The sequence below is a fragment of the Canis lupus genome, chromosome 24 (assembly GCF_048164855.1).
Source record: "Canis lupus baileyi chromosome 24, mCanLup2.hap1, whole genome shotgun sequence".
Taxonomy (NCBI): Eukaryota; Metazoa; Chordata; class Mammalia; order Carnivora; family Canidae; genus Canis; species Canis lupus.
In genome coordinates this window covers 10,595,218-10,616,408 of record NC_132861.1, presented here as the reverse complement: position 1 = coordinate 10,616,408, position 21,191 = coordinate 10,595,218, and the positions used below count along the sequence as shown (strand labels likewise).

At 45.6% G+C, this 21,191-nt stretch overlaps 1 protein-coding gene across 2 annotated transcripts in view; it reads left to right on the top strand.

Annotated features, from left to right (window-relative positions):
- Nucleotides 1–4,255: 4,255 nt before the first annotated feature.
- Nucleotides 4,256–21,191, top strand: part of B3GLCT (beta 3-glucosyltransferase) — a 236,501-nt gene continuing 219,565 nt past the window's right edge. For both annotated transcript variants that reach the window (XR_012016201.1, XM_072795553.1), the window contains exons 1-2: nt 4,256–4,446; nt 18,791–18,840. Coding sequence is in view for 1 of the 2 variants with exons in the window: in XM_072795553.1 (XP_072651654.1) it covers nt 4,374–4,446; nt 18,791–18,840 (123 nt within the window). In the remaining variant the exon portion in view is untranslated. The remainder of the gene's footprint in view (nt 4,447–18,790; nt 18,841–21,191) is intronic.

Genomic DNA, 21,191 nt, shown 5'->3' with positions numbered 1-21,191 from the left:
TTATTTATTTATTATTTATTTATTTATTTATTTATTTATTTATTTATTTATTTATTTATTTATTTATGAGAGACACAGGGAGAGAGGCAGAGACCTAGGCAGAGAGAGAAGCAAGCTCCATACAGGGAGCCCAATGTGGGACTCAATTCCGGGACTCCAGGATCACGCTCTGGGCCAAAGGCAGATGCTTAATCACTGAGCCATCCAGGCATCCCCTTACATTGCTTTAAAAAAGAAGTCAAGTGCAGTTATTTCCTATTGCTCCTGTTGACACACCTATTAGGAGTAATTCCTGATCTTTACTGAAACAGGAGGATATGTGATTCTAGAAAGGAGAACAAAACAGTCAAGTAGATGATCTGTTTCTGATCAGAAGTTTCTAGCATATAGCTTTTTGTGTTATTGTTTTGCAGAGAAGTATTTATACCATACAGTATCTTCAAAAGTACAGAAAACGAAATGGCAATAACTTTGGATTTCTGGACTTATCCTGGGGCCTGCCAAGATGGTAACTTTTATTTCCTGGACCTAGGTTCAGGTCTGTTAGTTTCTAAGAATCCTGTAGTTAAGCCTCTTTAGGTAAAAGGACGGTTGCTTCTCTGTGCGAAGAGAAGTGCTCTCCTGAAGCCATGTGAGAGGGCCCTTAGAGAGTGGAGAGTTGAAATCTGTCTCTTAGTCTTTGCTGATAACAGAAACTTCCAAGTTGTGGGAGAGAGGTAGGAGGCTGGGAGGGGGCTGGATAAGAGTCTGCGCCGCTTCCCAGAACACCACACTTCTTTGGGCTGATTTGCTTTGTGTACGTTGTGCCTCCATCTGGGATGCCTTTCCTCTTTTTCTCAGGCCAGGAACCTTTTTCTCCTTTAAGACCTTGCACAAGTCACTTCTGCCTTACTGATGGATTCCCATGGCCACCATTCTGTTTTTCCCTCTGTATGTTCCAAAGTGTTTCCAACCACCTGTCCTGTAGCATTTATCATGGAGCAATAAAATTACTTACGAATATTAAAAAAAATTATTAAAAAATATTTATTTGAGAAATAGTGAGAGAAAGAGACGGGGAGAGACAGAGAGAGAGAGAGAGAGAGAGAGAGCAAGTACAGAGGGAGCTGGAGAAGCAGGCTCCCCGTTGAGCAGGGAGCCAAAGCAGGGCTTGATCCCAGGACCCTGAGATCATGACCTGAGCCAAAGGCAGACACTTAACTGAGCCACGCAGGCACATGAGGAAGATTTTTTAAAAGATTTATTTATTTGAGAGAGGGAGAGAGAGAGAATACATGCATGCAGGAGTATGGGCAGAGAGAGAGAATCTTCAAGCAAATTCCCTGTTGAGCTCGGAATCCACCCTAGCCCAACAGAGCCCAACACGGGACTCCATCCCACAACCCATGAGACCATGACCTGAGCTGAAACCAAGAGTCAGTTGCTCAATTGGATGAGCCATCTAGAAATCTCTGAACATTTTATCTCCCTAACTGGACTATGCCCAGTGCCACGTTTTATGCTTCACTGTATTGGCTCCAGAGTCTAGTAATGGATACAGCAGGTAGAAGCCATTCACTATCAATTGAATGAATGGAGTCCAGGCTTTTGGGTCTATAGTTATCGTAAGCTCAGAAACCATCTGTTTGGAGCTTGCTTATTAGATTATTTGACTATCTATGGTTTTACGCATATGTCTTTATATTCTTTCTTGGCATTTAGAAGATTCTTTTATAAATTACCAAACTGTTTTAAGTATGTTGTAATAGGCCCTCCTCCCTCAGAAGAGGGGACTCCTTGCTCCAGGGGAGGGCCATACTTTCAGGGATCAGTATGGGGCTGGCATCTGAAATCAAGATGAGTGAATCCCAGGAAGAGAGTTAAGGCTTGCTCTTTTTTCAGATCACAGTCCTAGAGTTTATGAAATTTATTTTTTCCTGTTGAGAGCTGTCCCCCTTACAGCTGGTGTTTCAGATGGCAAAGGAGGCACCGAGGTAAGCAGTTACCATGAATCCGTTAGTGTCCTCATGAGCACAGTTTGTTCTCAGAAATCCTCAACTTGTTTTTGGGAGATGGAACTCCCAGGAAGTCCATTTATCATATGACTAGAGTAAGTGAAAGGTAATCCTTTTTAAAATGTGAGTTATGGAGCTTTGTAATGTGCCATTTATCTATGTCTAGCGTGGAGCGGAAGAAGGCCAGGGCAGGTTATTACATAGAGTGTACTGTCTGTTGTCTTGAGGTCTCCATTCCCCACACCTTGTTCCAGCACACAAAATACTCTCAGGGGGTGAATTTTGATGAAAACATTGATTGAGCACTTAGAGTTGCTAGTTACCAAACATCAAGTAGGTATTTGAACACATACATGGTAAGCAAGCTGCTCAATTATTAGGCTTCTGTGTCTATTTACACATACCTTGGTTTAATATTCAATATCAATATAGGTGAGGAATAATTTTCTGGAAGAAAGCTAAACACCTTTGAAAATTGAAAATTGGAAATCTTCTAGAACTCTTTACCAGGCAGGTACATTTTGGAATATAAAAGGGATCAATGCAATCATAAATTTGAAAAGCTTCACACACACACACACACACACACACACGCACACAGGATGGATTCTTACATTTCTTTTCCCGTTTTATAAAAATAATATTGACATGTAGCCACAAAACCTGGCTGAATGGAACAAGATGGTACTATTTGCATTCACGCAAAATGGCTAACACACAAGATATTTAGTTCCTAGTTTTAGGAAAGCAGAGAGAGAAAACCCACAGTCTCCAGACTTCCTTTTTTTTTTTTTAATTTTTATTTATTTATGATAGTCACAGAGAGAGAGAGAGAGGCAGAGACACAGGCAGAGGGAGAAGCAGGCTCCATGCACCGGGAGCCCGATGTGGGATTCGATCCCGGGTCTCCAGGATCGCGCCCTAGGCCAGAGGCAGGCGCCAAACCGCTGCGCCACCCAGGGATCCCCAGACTTCCTTTTTAAAAACACTTGCAGATGTTGTACCAAATCTGTTTGGTACAACATTTGTTGTAGCAAACGACAATACCACCCTAATGTATTCAAGGTTAAACCCCTTAATGGTCTTCACGTTTATAAGGCTCAAGACAACCTTTATTCAGCACCTGCTTTGCTGTTATCCCAACATCTTGCATTCCTACCACCTGACACTGGTCTTCACTTAATATTTAGCAAGTGGGTGAATGCTGCATGTCCATGTGAGAGACAATGGTATTGTGCTTAGCACAATCCTAGGTAAAAAGTAGGCATCCAAAAAACATGATAAAGTATGAATGAACACATGGACACAACCTGCAGGAGGTCATATCCTAATCTTAGGTAAGTGATTGGCACTGGGTTCCACATAGTTTCTGTGGGAGAGACAAGAGTCAAGGCTGGGGGGAGGCGCAAGGCAGTCAAGAACCATTAGAGGGTTCATAGTCCTTTTGTTAGTGCTCTCCTCGTGGGCGTGAGGCGGCCAGCCCTCTGCCAGCGCTTCCACACCCTCTACCCTCTGGCGGGGCTGGGAGCCCCTTGACAGTCCCATGGGGACAAGAGGGACCCTGCACAGGAGCTCACTCCCTTTCTCTGCATTCCAAGTTAATTAATTTTTATCAGACGTTTTGAATAAAATTACACCCTCCCTCTTCCATTATGAACACTTAAAATTACATTTATACGAAATTACATTTACACAAACTTCTATTGAAAGCCAAATTCCAGGCCTAAGCTATTGGCCAAATCCCATTAGAAAAAGAGGATATTAAGTAAATTAGTTGAGCTGATTAAAAACACCTTCATCAACGCAGAGCATGGGTGCCAACAATATTAAGCTGAATTGCTGATTTTTTTTTTTTTTTTTTAAAGCAGATGGTACATCAGCGGGGAGGAGGAGTGACTCCCGTCCCTGTCCCGTGTCCTCCACCCCCCAGGCCCTCGGTTTGGGAGGTAGGAGGGGGCCTGCGGCTGACCTCCAGGAGATCCTGGAAAGGGAGGTGCCGGAGTCAGGTGGAAGGACGGGAGGCAGAAGCCCGGGCCGAGGTGAGGGACGAGGAGGGGAGGAGGGGCGGCTGCCGGCCGAGGGGGCAGGGGCCCCGCGAGGAAGGGGCCGCGGTGCGGGCGCGGGGCAGCCGCCTCTGCCGGGTCGGTCGGTCGGGCGGCGGGAGCCCAGCGCCGCCGCGAGCCCCGCAGGACGCTCCCGATGCCGGCCGCCAGGGGGCGCGGCCGGAGCCGGCGCGGCGGAGCCCGAGGAGGGAGGAGGGAGGAGGGGAGCCGGCGGAGAAGGGTCAGCCGCGGCGGCAGGGGCGGCAGCGGCGCAGCTCCGCTCCCCGAGCGTCTCCGTCCCGGCGCCCCAGGAGGGCGCGCGGCTCCCGCCGCAGGGATGCTGCCGCCCGCCCGCCGCGGCCGCCGCCTCGCGCTCCCGGCGCTGCTCTCGCTCCTCACCTGCTCGCTGGGTAAGTAGCGGGCGGCCCGGGCGCGCACGGGAGAGGCGTCGCTTCCCGGCGCTGCCGCCCGCGTCCCGCGTCCCGCATCCCGCATCCCGGGGCCCGCGCCCCGCGCCCCGCGGCCGCGCGCGGACGGAGCTGCCGGGCGGCCCACCCTGCCCCGCGGGCGCCCGTGTCCCGCCGTCCCGTCCCCGCCGCGCCGGCGGCAGCGCCCTCTCGCGGCGTCCGGGAGGGGACCCGGCTCTCCGGGACCCCGGGGCGCGCCGCGCCCGCCCTCTCGCCGGCCGGGTCCCGCCGCCGCCGCCGCGGCCCCCCTCGCGGCCCCCCTCGCGGCCGCCCGCCCTCCGCCCTCCGCCCGCCGCCCGCCCGCCGCCTCCTTCCGCCGGGAGCTGGCGGCCGGCCGAGCCGGGAGGGCGAGGCGCTCACCCCCACAGGAAGCGCTGACTTAACGTGCAACTGCGAGAAACTTTGAGAGCGCGGCCGCGGCGGCCGCCGCCCGCCCCCCGCCCCCCGCCTGCCGCCGGCGCCCCGCCCCCCCCGCCCCCCGCGCCCTCCGGCGCCCCCCGCGCCCCCCGCCCCCCGCGCGGCGCCGGCCTGGAGGGAGCGGGCCCTGCGGCCGGGGCCTGGCGCTCCCCCCGCGCCGCCGCGTCGGGCAGGCGGGCCCCGCGCCCCCAGGGCTCTCCGCGATCTTCCGGCCGCGCCCGGGCTCGGGGCTCGGGGCTCGGGGCCGAGGTGCCAACTTGGCGGAGTCCTCGGCCGGGCAGGGAGGCGCGGGGCGGGGCGGGGCGGGGCGGGGCGGGTGCGCTCGCGGCGTGGGGCGGCCCCGGCTTGGGTGGCCGCGGCGGAAAACTAGAGCCGAAGCCTGGAAACCCCGCGGCCGGGCCGCCGCCGCCGGGCCCCTTTTCTGTGTTTTTTTTTTTTTTTCTTCCTTTCTCCTCACGAGCGTTTTCTCCTCTTTATCGTCACATGATGTGGCAAAAGTTTTTTTTTTCTTTTTAGGCCATTCCAATTGACATGTGTGATGAGATTTGTTCAAGTTTGAGACCGTGGGGGACCCGTGACTCCCTTTTCAGTGTTCTCGGGGTTATTTTCCTCCAACCCGGACTTCTGTGCTCCCAGTCCGTCAAAAGGCAGTAATTTCAGATTTTCAGAAATGGCAGAATGGTGCAATTTAGGAACAGACGTCGCGTTATTGCACACTGCTTTTTGGTAGCCCACCAGGCTCATTTTTATTTGGATTTAAACGCACCGAGTGAGGACGTTGTTTGCGTGCCCTTAGCATCTCGGTAGGTGCTCAGTGTGGGAAAATCGACTGAGCTTAATTGTTAATTAATTGTTCACACGCATGATTAAGTAAGCAACAGTGTAATTAAAAATTTTCGGGCACCTTGGGCACAGAAAGCTGTGATTGACGGCGAGAGCTTCTGAACTTGGAGACCTGCTTCAGTGGAAGGAAGACCGCGTCGCTGGGAGGGGGTCGGCCCTGGAAGAGGGGAGGTAGGAGGGGTGGGAAATGGGGGTGACTCTTGGTTGCCTCGGCTGGCTTGCTGCCTGGGAGCTTTGCACCTAATCCAAATGGGGTGGGTGGTAGCTGAAATTGGCGCTCTATTTATAGCATTGCGCCTTATAATGGTGCGCTGGGGCTACAATATTTGTACATAATATATTCCAGATATGGGCTGAAATACATATTTGTATTGCCATGTGCATCTCCCTCCCTCTCTCTCTCTCTCTCTCTCTCTCTCTCTCTCTCTCATTGCGCTTAAGGGAATATCTGTACTGCCCAAACTTGATAATACATTAAAGGACTGTCAGAATGAACCAAAATGTCAACACATTTTTAGAGACGTCTATTAACATTGTGAAGTTGTCAGATAAGCACAATAAATAAGACATAAAACCTATTAAAAGGTCCCTGTGAGACATTCGGCTTTGTGAACTGCCTTTCATGGGTTGGTACAGGCACGAAGCTGTATTCTTTGACGTCTGAAGTAAATCATGAGCTCAGTGGAGGGAGCTCTGCTTTGGTGGTGGTGGGGGAGCACCAAGATGTGAAAAGATGTGGTACCCGCTCTCTATATCTCCAAACCAAATATCTTAGAATCCGGCTAGAACAGAGATTATGATACGGGTTCTGAGGCATGTGAACAATGTTGATTGCTTAAAAGTACTCTTAATATACCCCTATAAGTTTGACTCGGGTATGTATAGTTTTAGCTTTTTTACCACAAACTGTAGCATACCCATTGAGTTTTTGGAGGACAGTCAATATAGAAAATTTATTTTAAGCCCATATGATTATACAGACCAAATTCACTGCAACTTCAACTCTTTAAAGTCCAATGCCAGTTCTAGAATCAGATTTATTCACACCTCTACGTCAGCCACCGTGTGGCTTCTAGTGGGTTGGAGCTTGGTTTTCTCCTATAAAACAGGAGGCATAGACTAGATAAAATACCAGAACTTTGCCATTTCTTACAGTTTTAACATACTGATTCTATTGTGGCAGAGACTGCTCTCTGCCAACTCAATAACCTGTAGTTCCTTCTTTTCCAGACTAAAAAACCTCTTAGATAATCAGGAATGTTGGGTGACTGTATTTGGAGTTAGAGCCTCCAAGGAGATAATTAAGGGTTAATGAGGCCTTAAGGGTAGGGCCCTAATCCAGCAGGACCTATGTCCTTATCCTTCTCTGAAGTGGAAGAAATGCCGGGGATGCGCGTGAACAGAGAAAGGCCATGGGAGGACACAAAAAAGAAGACTTCTACCTATAAGCCAAGGAAAGGGGACTCAGCAGAAGCCAGCCCTGTTGGCCCCTTGATCTTGGACTAATAGCTTCCAGAACTGTGAGGAATATATTTCCATTGTTTAAATCATTCAGTCTATGGTTGCTGTTAAGGCAACGCTAGCTGACAAATTCATATAGGGAGTGAGGGGAGGAAGGATGCAGGAATGTCATGGTGGTGGTAGCAGTGTGTCCAGTGAGAAAACATTTCCCAGTGGTCCTTGCAAGCCGGGGTAGCCACTGAGTTATCTGTAGAGATTTTTGGGTGGGTCTCTTGGTAAAGCTTATTAAAGGTAGCTGACCCAGTTGGGGTGCATCCTTTTTTTTTTTGGTCTTTGTTTCATCTTCTTTCCCATTGTCTGTAAATCTGATGGCTGGAGCCATGGCGGTTATCTTGTGACCATGAGGTGACCTTGAAGACGGAAGCAAGTGGTAAGGATGGTAGAGCAGAAGGGATAGCACCACCCAGGTGCCAGATAGATGTGGGAAACCATGCCAGCCCTAGGTCACTTATTTCCGACTTCTGTTGCAAGAGATTAAGCCTCAATTGTTTAAGCCTCAATTGTTTCGGTTTTCTATTACATGCAGCAGCTAATGTATATATCTGTGAAGAAGCTCATTTGAACCAATGGTAAAATAATAAGATACTCACTTTTATCGTTCTTATCCCTGTTTCTGCTCTGTATGTGTCAAGATTGAATTTGTTAGCATCTTCCAAAGTTAGGGTTGATTTTTCATTCTGGTCCAGTTCTTGCTCAGATTCTTTTCATTGCAGTGAGTTAGATATTTTAGGACACCAAGAGCCAGACCTGATCCCAGGTTATTTTGTGTGTGTGTGTGGTTTTTTTTTTTTGTTTTGTTTTGTTTTAAACCCTGTTTATTTCTTAAGCAAATATGACTGATACAGATTTCACCCATCTGGATAGATTCTTATCCAGGTAGCCTGGGGTCCCCAAGTTGGTATGGGTCATGGGCTTGACCCAAAGGAGTTTGCCTTTAGCCAACCTTCAAGCTCTTTATGTAGGGGCATCTGTTTCAGATAGGATAGTGGGGAGTGGGGAGGAGCTATCCCGACCCTTTTGTTAACTTGCTCTAAGGCAAACATTGTGGGCAGAGTTCTTGAGCCAAGTTCTAGTAACTGACCTCATTTGGATGACTAAGGGCCAGGTTGTTTTTTTGTTTTTGTTTGCTTTTTTTTTTGTTTGGTTGTTTGTTTTGTTTTGCTTTGCTTTTCATTAGAAACAGGCATAATTTCTAGGCACAAAGGGATTATTTATGGGGAATTTGCAAATGTATGTTTTGCTTCTTTGTAGCATTATGGGTAATCTACCTTTGGTGTTGCCAGATTCTTGCTTTATAAAGGTATATGGGAGTGTTAATTCCATCTTTCCCAACACAAAGGAAAAATTCTAGTGAGTGTCAGGGGTTCATCAGATCTATTATTGATTGAGAGTTTCCCTTAATTCCATGTTTCAAAGCTCTATTCACTAAGCCACTCCCCAGAGAAACCCAATTCAGTGTAGGCGCTGATTTGCACTCCTAGGAAATGTTAACAGTTCAAAAATAGTATTAAAAGAAAGAACTGTAGTTGGAATTTTTTTCATTTATTCAAAAAGTGTTGAGTATCTACATGTGTTAGGCACTGGGAGTATGCAGGAAGAAGACAGATCTAGTCTAGCTTTTCCCTATTGAGCATGCAGTCTCGAGGGGAAGGTGATATTAAACACTACACAGAAACAAATTGCATTGTGCTCAGTGCCTGGCCAGGGAGTTTGGGGATACTGTGAGAATGCTTGGCAGGGAGATAAAGGGCTTTAGCCTGGAGTCTGGAATGGTGGTTCTCTACTGGGGGTTGATCTTGCCCCTCAGGGAACATTGGACAATGGCTAGAGACTTTTTGGTTGTCAGCGGGATGATTTGGCAGGGAATGCTACTAGCATCTGGGCCTGGGGTGCTGCTGAACATCCTTCCAGTGTACAGGACAACCTCTCCTCCAAAGAATCAGAGATCTGGTCTAGTGTCAATAGTGTTGGGTTCTGGGTTGAGAAATCTTGGAGTAGGGGCTCAAGGAAGGGATCTTGGAGGAAGGGATATGGGAACTCAGACCTGAAAGAGAAGCAGAAATCAGTTAGGGGAGGACGGGCATATGCCCAGCAGGGGCAGGAGGTTTTTGCAGGAGGGATACAATGGAGAAAAGACAGGACTGGAGAGGTCCAGAGAGGGGCTGAGAAGTTTAGTAGGGTTCAGGCAATGCAGGGTCTCGAAGAGGAGCATAAGGCTCTTGGACTTTGTCCTTAGAGCAGTGGGAAGTGGCTGAAGGGCTATAATAGGACAGTGACATGATTTAACTTCCCGTTTTAGAAACTCACTCTGATTGTCCTGTAGAGAACAGGGATTAGAGGGGGCCAGTGTGGATGCGTGGGACCAGTGAGGAGGCTGCTAGAACTAACTACGCGAGAGATGATTAAGAGTCTCTGAGACACGGCGGTTGATGGGTACAGTGGGCCGAGAGAAAGGAGGGGGTCACGGATGAATCAGGCTTTTCTCATGAGCTGTGGGTGGCTACTGGTGCTGTTTACTGATACAGGCGCTAATGGAGAAGGACCAGATTTAAACATTTTTAAAAAATTGTAGTTAAGTAACCTAAAATTTCTTTTAACCATTTAGAGGTATACAGTTCAGTGGTATGAAGTACCCAGACACTGTTTCTAAAGTTTACTTTTAATTTGAGGTGAGGATGAGGAATTCAATTTGGACAAATTGAGTTTGGGGGGATGTGAGATGTTCAGGTGCCATTTCAGGTTGGCAGTTAGATTTGTGGGTCTGGAGTTCATTGGAGAGGTCAACTGCAGAGAGATTGGGAGCAATTTGAGTAGATTTTTAATTTTTTTTTAAAGAGTAGAGTCTTAATTGTCAAAATAAATCCATTTGAGCTCTTATTCAAAATTTGTGTGTACCCAAGATTTGGTAGAAGCTGGGGCAGAAAATAGTTTTTATCTGTATGATGTAAAGCTATAGGTTTTACACACACAAAAAAACGAGTAAAGGTATCATCGAATAAGATTTGAATGTATCTTAATTATAGCAATGCTATTTTCTCCTAGGGATATGACTTATTTTCACTCCTAAAAGAATATTTTATGGTCTGTAAAGGTGATATGTTTTAGTTTACATCATTGCTTGCTGTAGGATGCTCGAGGCTCTTTACACATCATGCTGAATTTATCTTCTCTAGATCCTTGAGGGTGGCTCTTCATTTATGAGGTGAGTGAAGTAAAGGAAGGTTAATGGCCAAGGCCTGTTGGAAAAATAGCCCTGTTCCCTTCCCATGAGCATCTGGCTAGTTATGCACCCCAGTGTGTCAGCACACAGGAGAATCACCTTAGTGTCTTGAAGAATTCCCTTTGTTAAGGGCCGCTTTGTTAAAATGTAGATTAGGGCATCCTAGCTCTAGATTTTTCTGACTCAAAAGATCTGAGAGGAGGCCTGTGGATTTGCATTATTGTAAGGCCCCACGTGGGTCTTGTGTGCTGGCATGCGCAGGAACCCTGCCTGGGCCACCCGAGGCCCAGGGATAAACTGGGACTCTTGCCAGATATTTCCTTATGTATCTGTACAATGTAAAGATGATTGCTGGTTGCTTTGTCTTTAAAACGAAATAAGGAGCTGTTTTGGACACAGCAAAGCATGGATTTGAGACCTGATGTGTCCTGCTCAGATATTTCATCTCCTTGGGAAAGGAACCAGAAACCCCAGAATTCAAACTAAGCAGTCTTTCTCTGGTTCCAGCATCCTTTTGGAACTGGCAGGTTTTCAAATGCTACTGGAGGGGGTGTAGCAGGGGCAGCAGGAGTCTCAAGAACTAGAGATTAAGTCGTTAGAGCAAAGGTGTTTGGACAGTTGACAAGTTCCTAACAGCATTAGGACATCTCAGACTGTGGCTCCCAAGGATTCAGTGGTACTGACAGGGAGAGCTTCTAAAACCACTTTTTGTGTTGCAGAAATAAGATACTCCAAATTTAAGCATAGATTGTATTTTTTAAAGTTAGTTTGACACCTAATTATTGAGTACTACTCTTACAGTGCAAAGGAATTATATCAAGTGCTGATTTTTTTTGTGGTTGAGTTTGTTCTGGAGTGGGTTGGGTGGCCAGGGATTCTTCTGCCCCTTACCTATGACTCAGCCTATGAAACATGCTTATGAGGGTGGTGTTTTGCATCTCTCCCCCGAACCTCTGTTTCAGTTGGCATATGGGTCTTCATAGTATTTGTTTAAATGAGATATGAACCAAAGAAGCAAAAATGACCTTTTTCTTTCTAAAATATACAATTATTTCCTATTTCTTTCTATTTTCTATTTACTGTCCTTCCTATAAGTACATTTATCCTCCGGCACAGAGAATATATTGGTCCTGGCCAAGTTTGTTTACCAAGTGAAGAAAAATTTGTATTCCAACCTCCTTTTTCCCACTGACTTTTTTTGATAAAACAGAGGATGTGTTTCAGGTGGAGTAGGATCAATAGGGGTAGGTACTGAGCGGCTCAAAAGAGGACTATCATGTCTGTGTGCTCACTGCCACACTTGAGAGGCCAGGCCCCCCACCGCCAAAAAACAAAAACAAACAAACAAAAAAACCCCACTTCATCACTTCTCTTGGTGGATCACCTAGTAAATGGTGCAGAACCCATGGAATGGGGCATAGCAGTTCCCTGGCCCTAAATGATGTCCAGCTGTCTCCTTGTGGAATTGTGGGGCATCCTCCCCAGTGCTGCACATCACTTCCTGAATTTGCTTTTTGGTACCTGAGCAAAACTCTTTCTTTCCATAGGCTGGGTACTGTCCTGAACCTGTACATGCACCAACTTACTTCGTTCTTGTTTTGTTACCCCCTTTTACAGGGATGGAGGCAAAGACCCTGAGAGCTCAAGTCACTGGCCCTATGGCACCTAGCTACTAAGTGGCAGAGCCTAGATTTGATGGCACGAGGTGTGAGTCTAGATTCTGTGTACCTGACCAGCGTGCTGTGCTAGTCCTCCTAGTGCAGTGGGGCCTGGAGGCCAGGTCTCCTGTACTGCAGCCCCTTCCCATTGCACTTAAGAAGCTTTAGGGAGAGAACGCCTTAAAAGAACATCTTATAAACTCCTTAAACTACTGTCATCTCTTTAGCTTCTCTCTGCCTGGCCATTCATTTTTTTCATCTTTTTTTTTATAATTTTATTTTTTATTGGTGTTGAATTTGCCAACATATAGAATAACACCCAGTGCTCATCCCCTCAAGTGCCCCCCTCAGTGCCCGTCACCCAGTCACCCCCACCCCCCGCCCACCTCCCCTTCCACCACCCCTAGTTCGTTTCCCAGAGTTAGGAGTCTCTCATGTTCTGTCTCCCTTTCTGATATTTCCCACTCATTTTTTCTCCTTTCCCCTTTATTCCCTTTCACTATTTTTTATATCTTTACAGTTGTGTCCTGAAATGTTGGAGTTCCCTCACACTTCTGTCTTTCCATCTAGTCTTGTGGCTTTGGTTCCCTTGGACTGTGGGGACACTGTTGGCACCTCTCCTCTTGACCTGGGTACAGGCTAGGGCTGGATATATTGCCTTGAATGTCCCCAGCATCTCAGGATATTGGGAACTAAGCTGGCTTTTCTGCTCCCCTTGCTTCTTTCTCCAGCTTGTGAAGGGCCCTGGCACATACCTAGCCACTCCCTCTGAAACCCCAACTCACCCACACTGCTCTCTCTCCCTCACCAGCCCCTCCGGACTTTCCCTTCCCCACCCCATCCACTGGTAGGGTCTGCTCGTAGCCTGTAGGTTCTGCTGCTTTAATGGCCCAACACCTGCTTTTGCTCACAACCTGCTGTGCCCCGGCAGTGCCTCACCTGAATTCCTTCTCTTATCTCATTACCTGGCTCCATGGGCTTCCCAGGTGGCATGTTTATGCCTTGTTTTTTGGTCCCTCCGCAGCCCACCCAGTGCTACTCTACAAACCTGTCTAAGACACACATTTCAGCATGGCATTGGGTTTCTTAGAAGCTTTTCATGGCCCTCACAATAAAAACAGACTCTGACTAACACTGACCCCTTTCATAATACAGCCTCTATTGTCTCATCTCTAGCCCCAGTACTCCCCTTCCCCAAGTATCTATGCCCTAGTCTCTCCCCTCCACCACAAGTGTCCGTGCCCCAGCACATCCTTCCCCCATATATCTGTGCCTCACTGTCTCCCCTGCCCCTAGGTGTCCATGTGCCAGTGCTCTCTCCCTTCAGGTGTCAGTGCTCAGGGTACACTGGACTATTAACCAAGCTTTGTTGCAGAAGCCTATTTCCAGGCCTTCTTGCTCTTGTAACCTGAAGTCTCTGCTGCCTAGAATATACTGCCTCAATCATGACGTTGAGCTTGGTACAAGTAGTGCTTAGGTCTCTGGAAGCCTCCCCTTCCCTCTGCTGCCCTGCCTTGGGTAAGATGCTCTCTGTTCCCACCCTAGGTGCTCCCTTACGGACTCCCGTTAGAATGACAGTCATTAGAGTGGACACTTGAGGGCTTGGTTGTTGACCAAGGGACCTGTGTGTCACTTAGCTCCTTGGGCAGCTGCTGCTTCATCTTATCCAGCCCCTAGCATGACATGTGGCACTAGTAAACGCAGCCACTCTCTGATTTTCTGTTGCACAAATGAAAATGTAAACTAATAGTAATGACAATAGCTGCTAAGGCCCAAAGCATTTAGCATGTGCCAGGCCCTGTTCTAGAAAAATAACGCATGCTAAATCATTTGATCTGTGGCTGCATGTCAGGGCTGGTTGTGTCCTGGGCCCATGTGGAGTGCGAGGAGGTGGGGGCTCCATCCTCAGATTGGGCGGTGGTGCCTCAAGGTACATGGATGGAGCTGGTGCCCAGCACGTGCACCACCCCAGGGACAGCAGATTTGTCTGAAGAGGAGGAAGGAAAGGCAGGCTCGGTCCCCATCGCTGGGTCGATGCGTTTGTTGTTTCCCTGTAGCTCTGCTGCCGTGGATTATCTTCAAAGCAGGTAATCAGAGCTAAGTAAATGGTCTGTGGGCTGTGCATCCTAGCGCTTTGGGCCTCCCCTCCTCTGGACCACCTGGAATTCAGCCTGGAAAGCTCTGGGGAGCTGGAGCCACTCGGGGAGGAGCTGTGCTGGGTGAAACATTTTGTAAGTAGGTCACAGGAAAGCGAGTGAAGCCCCACAGGCTCCCTCTCACAGTGTGTCAAAAGGAAATGTGGGGCAGAGCCAGTATGAGACCCTGGGCCTTGCAGGGGTCCCGGCTGCAAGCTTCTGGGGGTGTGCTGGGGCTTTGTTCTGGATGGTGGGGCTGGGGACACCCACTTTCATTTCCTCCCTCCCGGCTTCAGCGTAGGGCCCGCGACCACCTAGACACCGCCCAGACTGACAGTGATCATTGCACCACCAGCGGCATCATTGCAGCATCTCCCGAGCTTTTAATATGCTGAGCTGCACGCTAAATGCTGTGTCCATTATCTCACTTAATCCTGGCAGCACCCCTCTGACTGGGGTTATTTAGTGTCTCAGTGTTTTTTTTTTTTTTTTTTTTTGTGTTTAACACGGTTTCTATGATGGATGTTCCTGGGAGAATCTGGGAGGACATACCAGGGACTAGGAACAAAACGGAGTTAGGAGCTAGGAGGTACACTCATCTTTCCTGCATGGGCATGGGGTCCCTCGCTCCCTCCCAGGAAAAAGAAAAGAAACTTGATTAGTGTTGCTTAAATGTGTTGCAATTAATTCCTCTTCAGTTTTCTGGCACTCTGGGGGCTTAGGCTGGCCTATAAATCTTAGTCCCAGGTTACTTGTAAAATCTTGATTTATCTCTTAGAATAGGTATGCTAACACATTAGTTGGCTTGAATTATTTAAAGTTATCTCGGAAAGGTCTTATTTCTATTGCCCGTCCTGATTTGCACTTTAAATATAGTTCCCTGTAGCAATTCACAGGAATTCATGTTGAAAATAGAAAAGGGAAAATTACTTTTAAACAGCAGTTTGGCATATAAGAGCATGATTTACCTTGGAATAGTTCTCCAAGTGCACATTAAGGCCAAGCTTTCAAGAATATTTTTTCCCCACTGACTCTGGAAATTAGTGTGAAGCTAAACAGCAAACATCCAGCCCCAGGTGGCCACTCCCTTTGGCAGAGTTGGGGGATCATTTCCTCCCTCCTCCTTCGCCCCACCTCTCAGGCACACCATGTTAAAGCCCCACTGTGTGTTCTTATTAGGGTCATTGAAGGTGACAGGTAATTTCTTCGCTTGCTGATATTTCTCACTTTCTCCTTTAATTTTACCATTTCTCCTGAATTTGCAGCAACTGTGAAAGCCAAGATTTTGTTGGTAGGAATTGTGTAAAGGATTCATTATTTTAAGAGTGGGTTTATTAGTGGCATAGCATATTCTGTGCCTTCAAAATGCACTTGGTTCCTTGGTGATTTGTTTTATTTAGATTGTAGAAACATAAAGATAAAACCAACTAGTATTTCTGTAAATATTAAATGAGGGTTATCTTGCCATATGATTTACTCTTATACCTAAAAGTAACTGATACATTTCTTACTTTATTGCTTTACTTGTTTATTTTTTAAGTAAGTTCCATGCTCAATGTGGGACTTGAACTCATGACCCCAAGATCAAGAGTCACATGCTCTACTGACTGAGCCAGCCAGGCACCTCCTTGTTATTGCTTTAAATATTGTCTACTTTATTTCTGTCATGGGGAAAAAAGGAGTTCTTAATTTCACAGCAGAGTATGATCGGGACAAATGACAGGTGTGTGTGTGTGTGTGTGTGTGTATGTGTGTGTGTGTTTTAAAGATTGTATTTATTTATTCATGAGAGACACACAGCGAGAGGGGCAGAGACATAGGCAGAGGGAGAAGCAGGCTCCCCGTGGGGAGGCTGATGTGGGACTTGATCCCAGGACCCTAGGATCATGCCCTGAGCCAAAGGCAGACGCTCAACCACTGATCCACCCAGGCGTCCCTCTGTGTGTGTGTGTGTGTGTGTGTGTGTGTGTGTGTGTGTGTGTGTTTAAGGATATTTTAACTTTAGGCCTTTGTATTTTCAAAGGGAACTAAAGTCTAGTTTACTCTTCATTTAAGTGTTGCCTGGATAGAGGTATGCTATCTTGATTATGACAAGGAGGATTTGTGGAATTCACTTATTTTATTGGGAATGTCTTCTCTCCATATAATTCCTACATGAAACATTGTCAAATGACATTAGTTGCTTGCTTATGAAAGGCGATGTGTTAGTAACTCTCAGAACCAATACCAAATAAAGACATGTTTTCTTCAGTATAGAGTCTGCATTCTACAGGGCTTTCATGTTGACATACTCTTCTTTTTACATAGCCATCTGGCCTGCAAAAAAAGTGAGGAAAGACTAAATCCTGGTTATTAGATGATGAGTCACTGAACGTGTTAAACCGAGAAGGTTTTTTTATCTTGACGAAAGAAGGAATTCTAGCCCAGAGAGCTTTGACTGTCTGTTTGAAATTAAGAATTGATGGAGTCAGCAGAGAAGGATTTTGAACTAAGAGTTGTGTCTTACTTAGATTGACCACGGTTTTTGTATCCTGCAAGTTGTTGGAATGTTCTCTCTCTTGGAAATCTGTGGTGCTGAGTGATATTAACGTGTGGTGACTTCCCTATATACTATTCATTAATAGTTCTATTTTTGGTATCTTCTTGAGGGCTTTAAGTATGCATGCTAGTTTGGAGGAAATAAAATATGACAAAACCAAAGAATTAAATACCCAGAAGAATTTAAAATGGTGTTTGGGGTTAAATCTCTCCTTTCTTCTTAGAATTTAATGATGATTTGGGCTTTGTGGTTGCCTTCTTTTGTCTGTGTGTGTGTCTCTCTCTATGTGTGTGTGTGTGTGTGTATGTGTGTGTGTGTAAAATGAGAAAGCAGATCAGACACTCCTGAGAATAAGTTGGTGTTGGAGGACACACTAAATTCCTTTATTTTGCTTGGTGGATGCTACCTAGAGGAAGGAGTAAACAGCCTGTAAATAATGGGAATAATGGGATCCCAGCGCCATTGTAAAGACTTGCATTTATTCATTCATTGATTCATTCATTTGATAAATATTTATTGATGTCCTCTGTGTGCTGGCTGTGTTCTAGATATGGGGCAGATGGTAAATAAAATCACATTCCTGCCTTCATGGAGCTTACAATAAACTAATATGTAAGACAAGCAAAAAAACACATCAATACATATTATATTAGTGGTGGTAAGTGCTCTGGAGGAAAAGAAAAAGTGGGGAAGGTAAGGAGGGGTGGAGTTGGGGATTTATTGTTTATATGAGGTGGTCTCAGGGAGGCCTCCTGTAACACCTGCTGTTAACTAAATTCTACACATAGAGGTTCCTTTGGCTTACATTTCAGTTCCACCCTGCCTTTTGAAATGTCATCCCAGAAATGGAAATGATTAAATGACGTCAGTCATTTGCTTCTTAGTGTGAATGTTTTCGATTATTTCCTTTGAGCATGTGTTATGTGGAGAGAGAATTTGAGGCAGTGGCTGTCTGAGCTTTAGGGTGGGGAGGGACCAGAGGGGGGTTCTGAATGGGGGAGGTGGTCTGTTGCTTCTCAGGAGAGTCTCTTCTGTGACATGGGGGAAACCTACTGCTGAAACTCCTTGTATGATACTACTGTTTCATGGAATCAGCTGTCCTGCACTTTTAGTACATTACTGCCCTATGGCATTGCCCATTTTCTCCTGGGGATGCTAATTAGAGAAAGCAGACTCTATGAGGTGTTTTCCTCTTAGCTCCTCAGGAGGCATGCACTATAAAATTAAAGTATGTTATTTTTTTGTCCACTTAACCTTCCTGACTATTGGGTTTATTTTGCTTTGTATTTCCCAAGTGTTTCTGTCATGTTGTTTTGTTTTTCTTGTTCTTCTTCTAAATGTAGAGCCCAGGTGTGTCTGTAGGGATATCTTTATCTGTTTATGGGCTCCAACTCAAAACATTAAATCATTCTAAATAGAGAATGATTTTAACTCCCTGACTCTCTTGGCCACATCGCCGTAGTGGGCTCTGTTACCTCCTGCCTGCATGTGGCAGCATTATCTGCACCCCGCTCCTAACCTGGCAGCCCCTGAGACTGAAAGCTTGCCCCAGATTTAGCTCTGTTGCCTGCCAGGCTCTGGCAGTGATTATGTGAGTAGGAATTTGTACTGTTTCCCTCTGGATTCTCGGGAATTCCCCTTCCCAGAATCGAGGTTGCTAAGAAGGTGTACTTTGTACCCGTAGACACAAAACAGTATACAGATTCTAATTTCTTTGATGTAGTATTTTTTAAGCTGGTAGCCTAAGCACGTTGGCTCCCCACCGACGAATAATTTCAGGTCCAGTGATGAAGGTGGCCTGCGGTGCTGGTTTGTAGCAATGCAGCTGCTTTTAAAAATGAGCAAAGTGTGTCTTATTGAAGTACTCCTTTTTCCTTATTTTAAGCACCAGTGTTGAATGTGAGAATGAATCCTGATTGATAATTTTCGTGTAAAAATGTTTTCTCTTTTCCAGCTTTTGCTTTGGTTTCTGAAGATACAAAGAAAGAGGTCAAGCAATCTAAGGTACTTTTCTCATCAAATTTACTCTTCCTGTCGGAGATTCATTTGTATTTTTTTTAATGGGAGCTATAATAATTTCATCTTTCAATAGTTACCAATTTTTTTAATGAATTAATGAAATGTTGGTCAACATAGATTTTTAATCCCTAGTGGCAACCTACAGATAAGGTGGATGAAAAAAAACCCTTTAATAGTTAAAGCAAAAAAAAAAAAAAAAAAGAAAAGAAAAAAATAGTTAAAGCAGACCAAGTAGGTTTCACATTTCATTTTAAGAAAAAGTATTTTGAAATGGAGTAAGACATTTTAGAAGCTTGCTTGGATACTGTGGTTTTCTCTAGTCTGATTGCATCTAAACTTGGGCTTCATTTTCCCAGTCTGAGAAAGTAGTCTTAGGCTATGTCCCCGGGGTCACAAGAGCCTGAGTATCCTTCTCTCTGAAGGTGGCACTGCGTAAGAGACCCCAAAGGTGACTTCCAGGCTCCTTGCACAGTTGTACCCAGGAACCTCGGATAGACCCCAGGGGACCAATGGAGATAGGACAACACTTACCCAGATCTCAGAGCTGCTGCTTTTTTCATCATTGATCATGTTCAAGAACTTCACCTAGAGTTTACCATTTAGGCTTTGCATTAGATGAGTTTAGCAGATGAGAAAGAGAAACAATATATTTTTTTAAATGAGAAATGGTAGTTTAAGAATATCAATTGTCTTGGGATGCCTGTGTAGCTCATCTGTTTAGCACCTGCCTTTGGCCCAGGGCTTGATCCTGGAGTCCCGGGATAGAGTCCCACATTGGGCTGCCTGCAAGGGGCCTGCTTCCCCCCTCTGTGTCTCTGCTTCTGCCTCTGTCTCTCATGAATAAATAAATAAAATATTTTATTAAAAAAAAGAATATCAGTTGTCTTTATCATGTTAGTTAAGACTCAGTTGACTTTATTTTTTTTTTATCCCACAATTAGTGTAAAAGCATTTTTTAATAGGAACTCTCTTTTGTCAACAGAGTATTATCTGTTCTAACTGTATTGTAGGTTTCCTATACAGGAACAATAATAATGATTTCCTTTGGTTTTAAGATCCTTTGTGTTTAATAAAACATTTTCCGATATTTCACTTAATTTGATTTTCCCAGTGATCCTCAATGATCTCAATTGCTAAGCAAACAGATATTCCCATGTATAGGCATACCTCGGGGCTAGTGGGTTTGGTTCCAGACCACTCCAGTAAAGTGAATACTGCAATAAAGCGAGTCAAATGAATTTTTTGGTTTTCACTGCATAATGAAAGTTGTGTTGATACTATATTGTAGCTTGTCAAGTGTGCAATAACATGATTAAAGCATATACCTCAAATGTAAAGTACTTTATTGCTAACAAAAAAATGCTAACCATCACTCCATCACTTTTGCTTTTAGCGAGTCATAATCTTTTTGCTGGTGCCTCCACCAGCTCTTGCCTCAGTGTCAGTAGCTACTGACTGAGGTGCGTGGTGGTTGCTGAAGGCTGGGGTGGCAGTGGCAATATCTTAAAATAGGACAACAATAAAGTTTGCCCCATCAATTCACTCTTCCTTTCACCAATGATTTCTCTGTAATGTGTGATGTTGTTTGATAGCCTTCCGCAGTAGGACTTCTTTCAAAACTGGAGTCAGTCCTCTCAAACATCTGCTGTTGTTTTATCTCCTAAGTTGATGTACTTTCTAAACCCTTTGTTGTCATTTCAACAATCTTTACCATGTCTTCACCAGGAGTAGATTCCATCTCAAGAAGCCACTTTCTTTGCTCATCCATGAGAAGCAACTCCTCATCTGTTCAAGTTTGATCATGAGATGGGCCCATTTTTTAAAAAAATTGAATTAGAGTTGACACATACTGTTACATTACTTTCAAGTGTACAACATACTGAGTAGACAAGTCTGTACATTCTGCTGTGCTCCCCACAAGTGTAGCTCCCATCTGTCACCGTACACTACTGTAATACCATTGACTCTATTCCCTGTGCTGTGCCTTTTATCCCTATGACTTATTCATTGCATAACTGGAAGCCCATACCTCTCACTCCCCTTCATCCATTTTGCCCATCTCCCCCATCAGTTCCACTTCTAATTTTAGTCCTCTTGCTATTTCCTTGACAAATGTAGTTATTTACTGCCTCTGCTGAAGTTTTGAATCCCTTAAAGTCACCCACAAGGGTTAGAATCAACTTCTTGCAAACTCCTGCTAACGTTCATATTTTCACCTCTTATCATGAATCCTGAATATTCTTTATAACAGGTAGAATCTTCTTTGCCCAGATCCATCAGAGAATCATTACGAGGTCATTAGCCTTATGAAATGTGTTTCCTTTTATTTATTAATC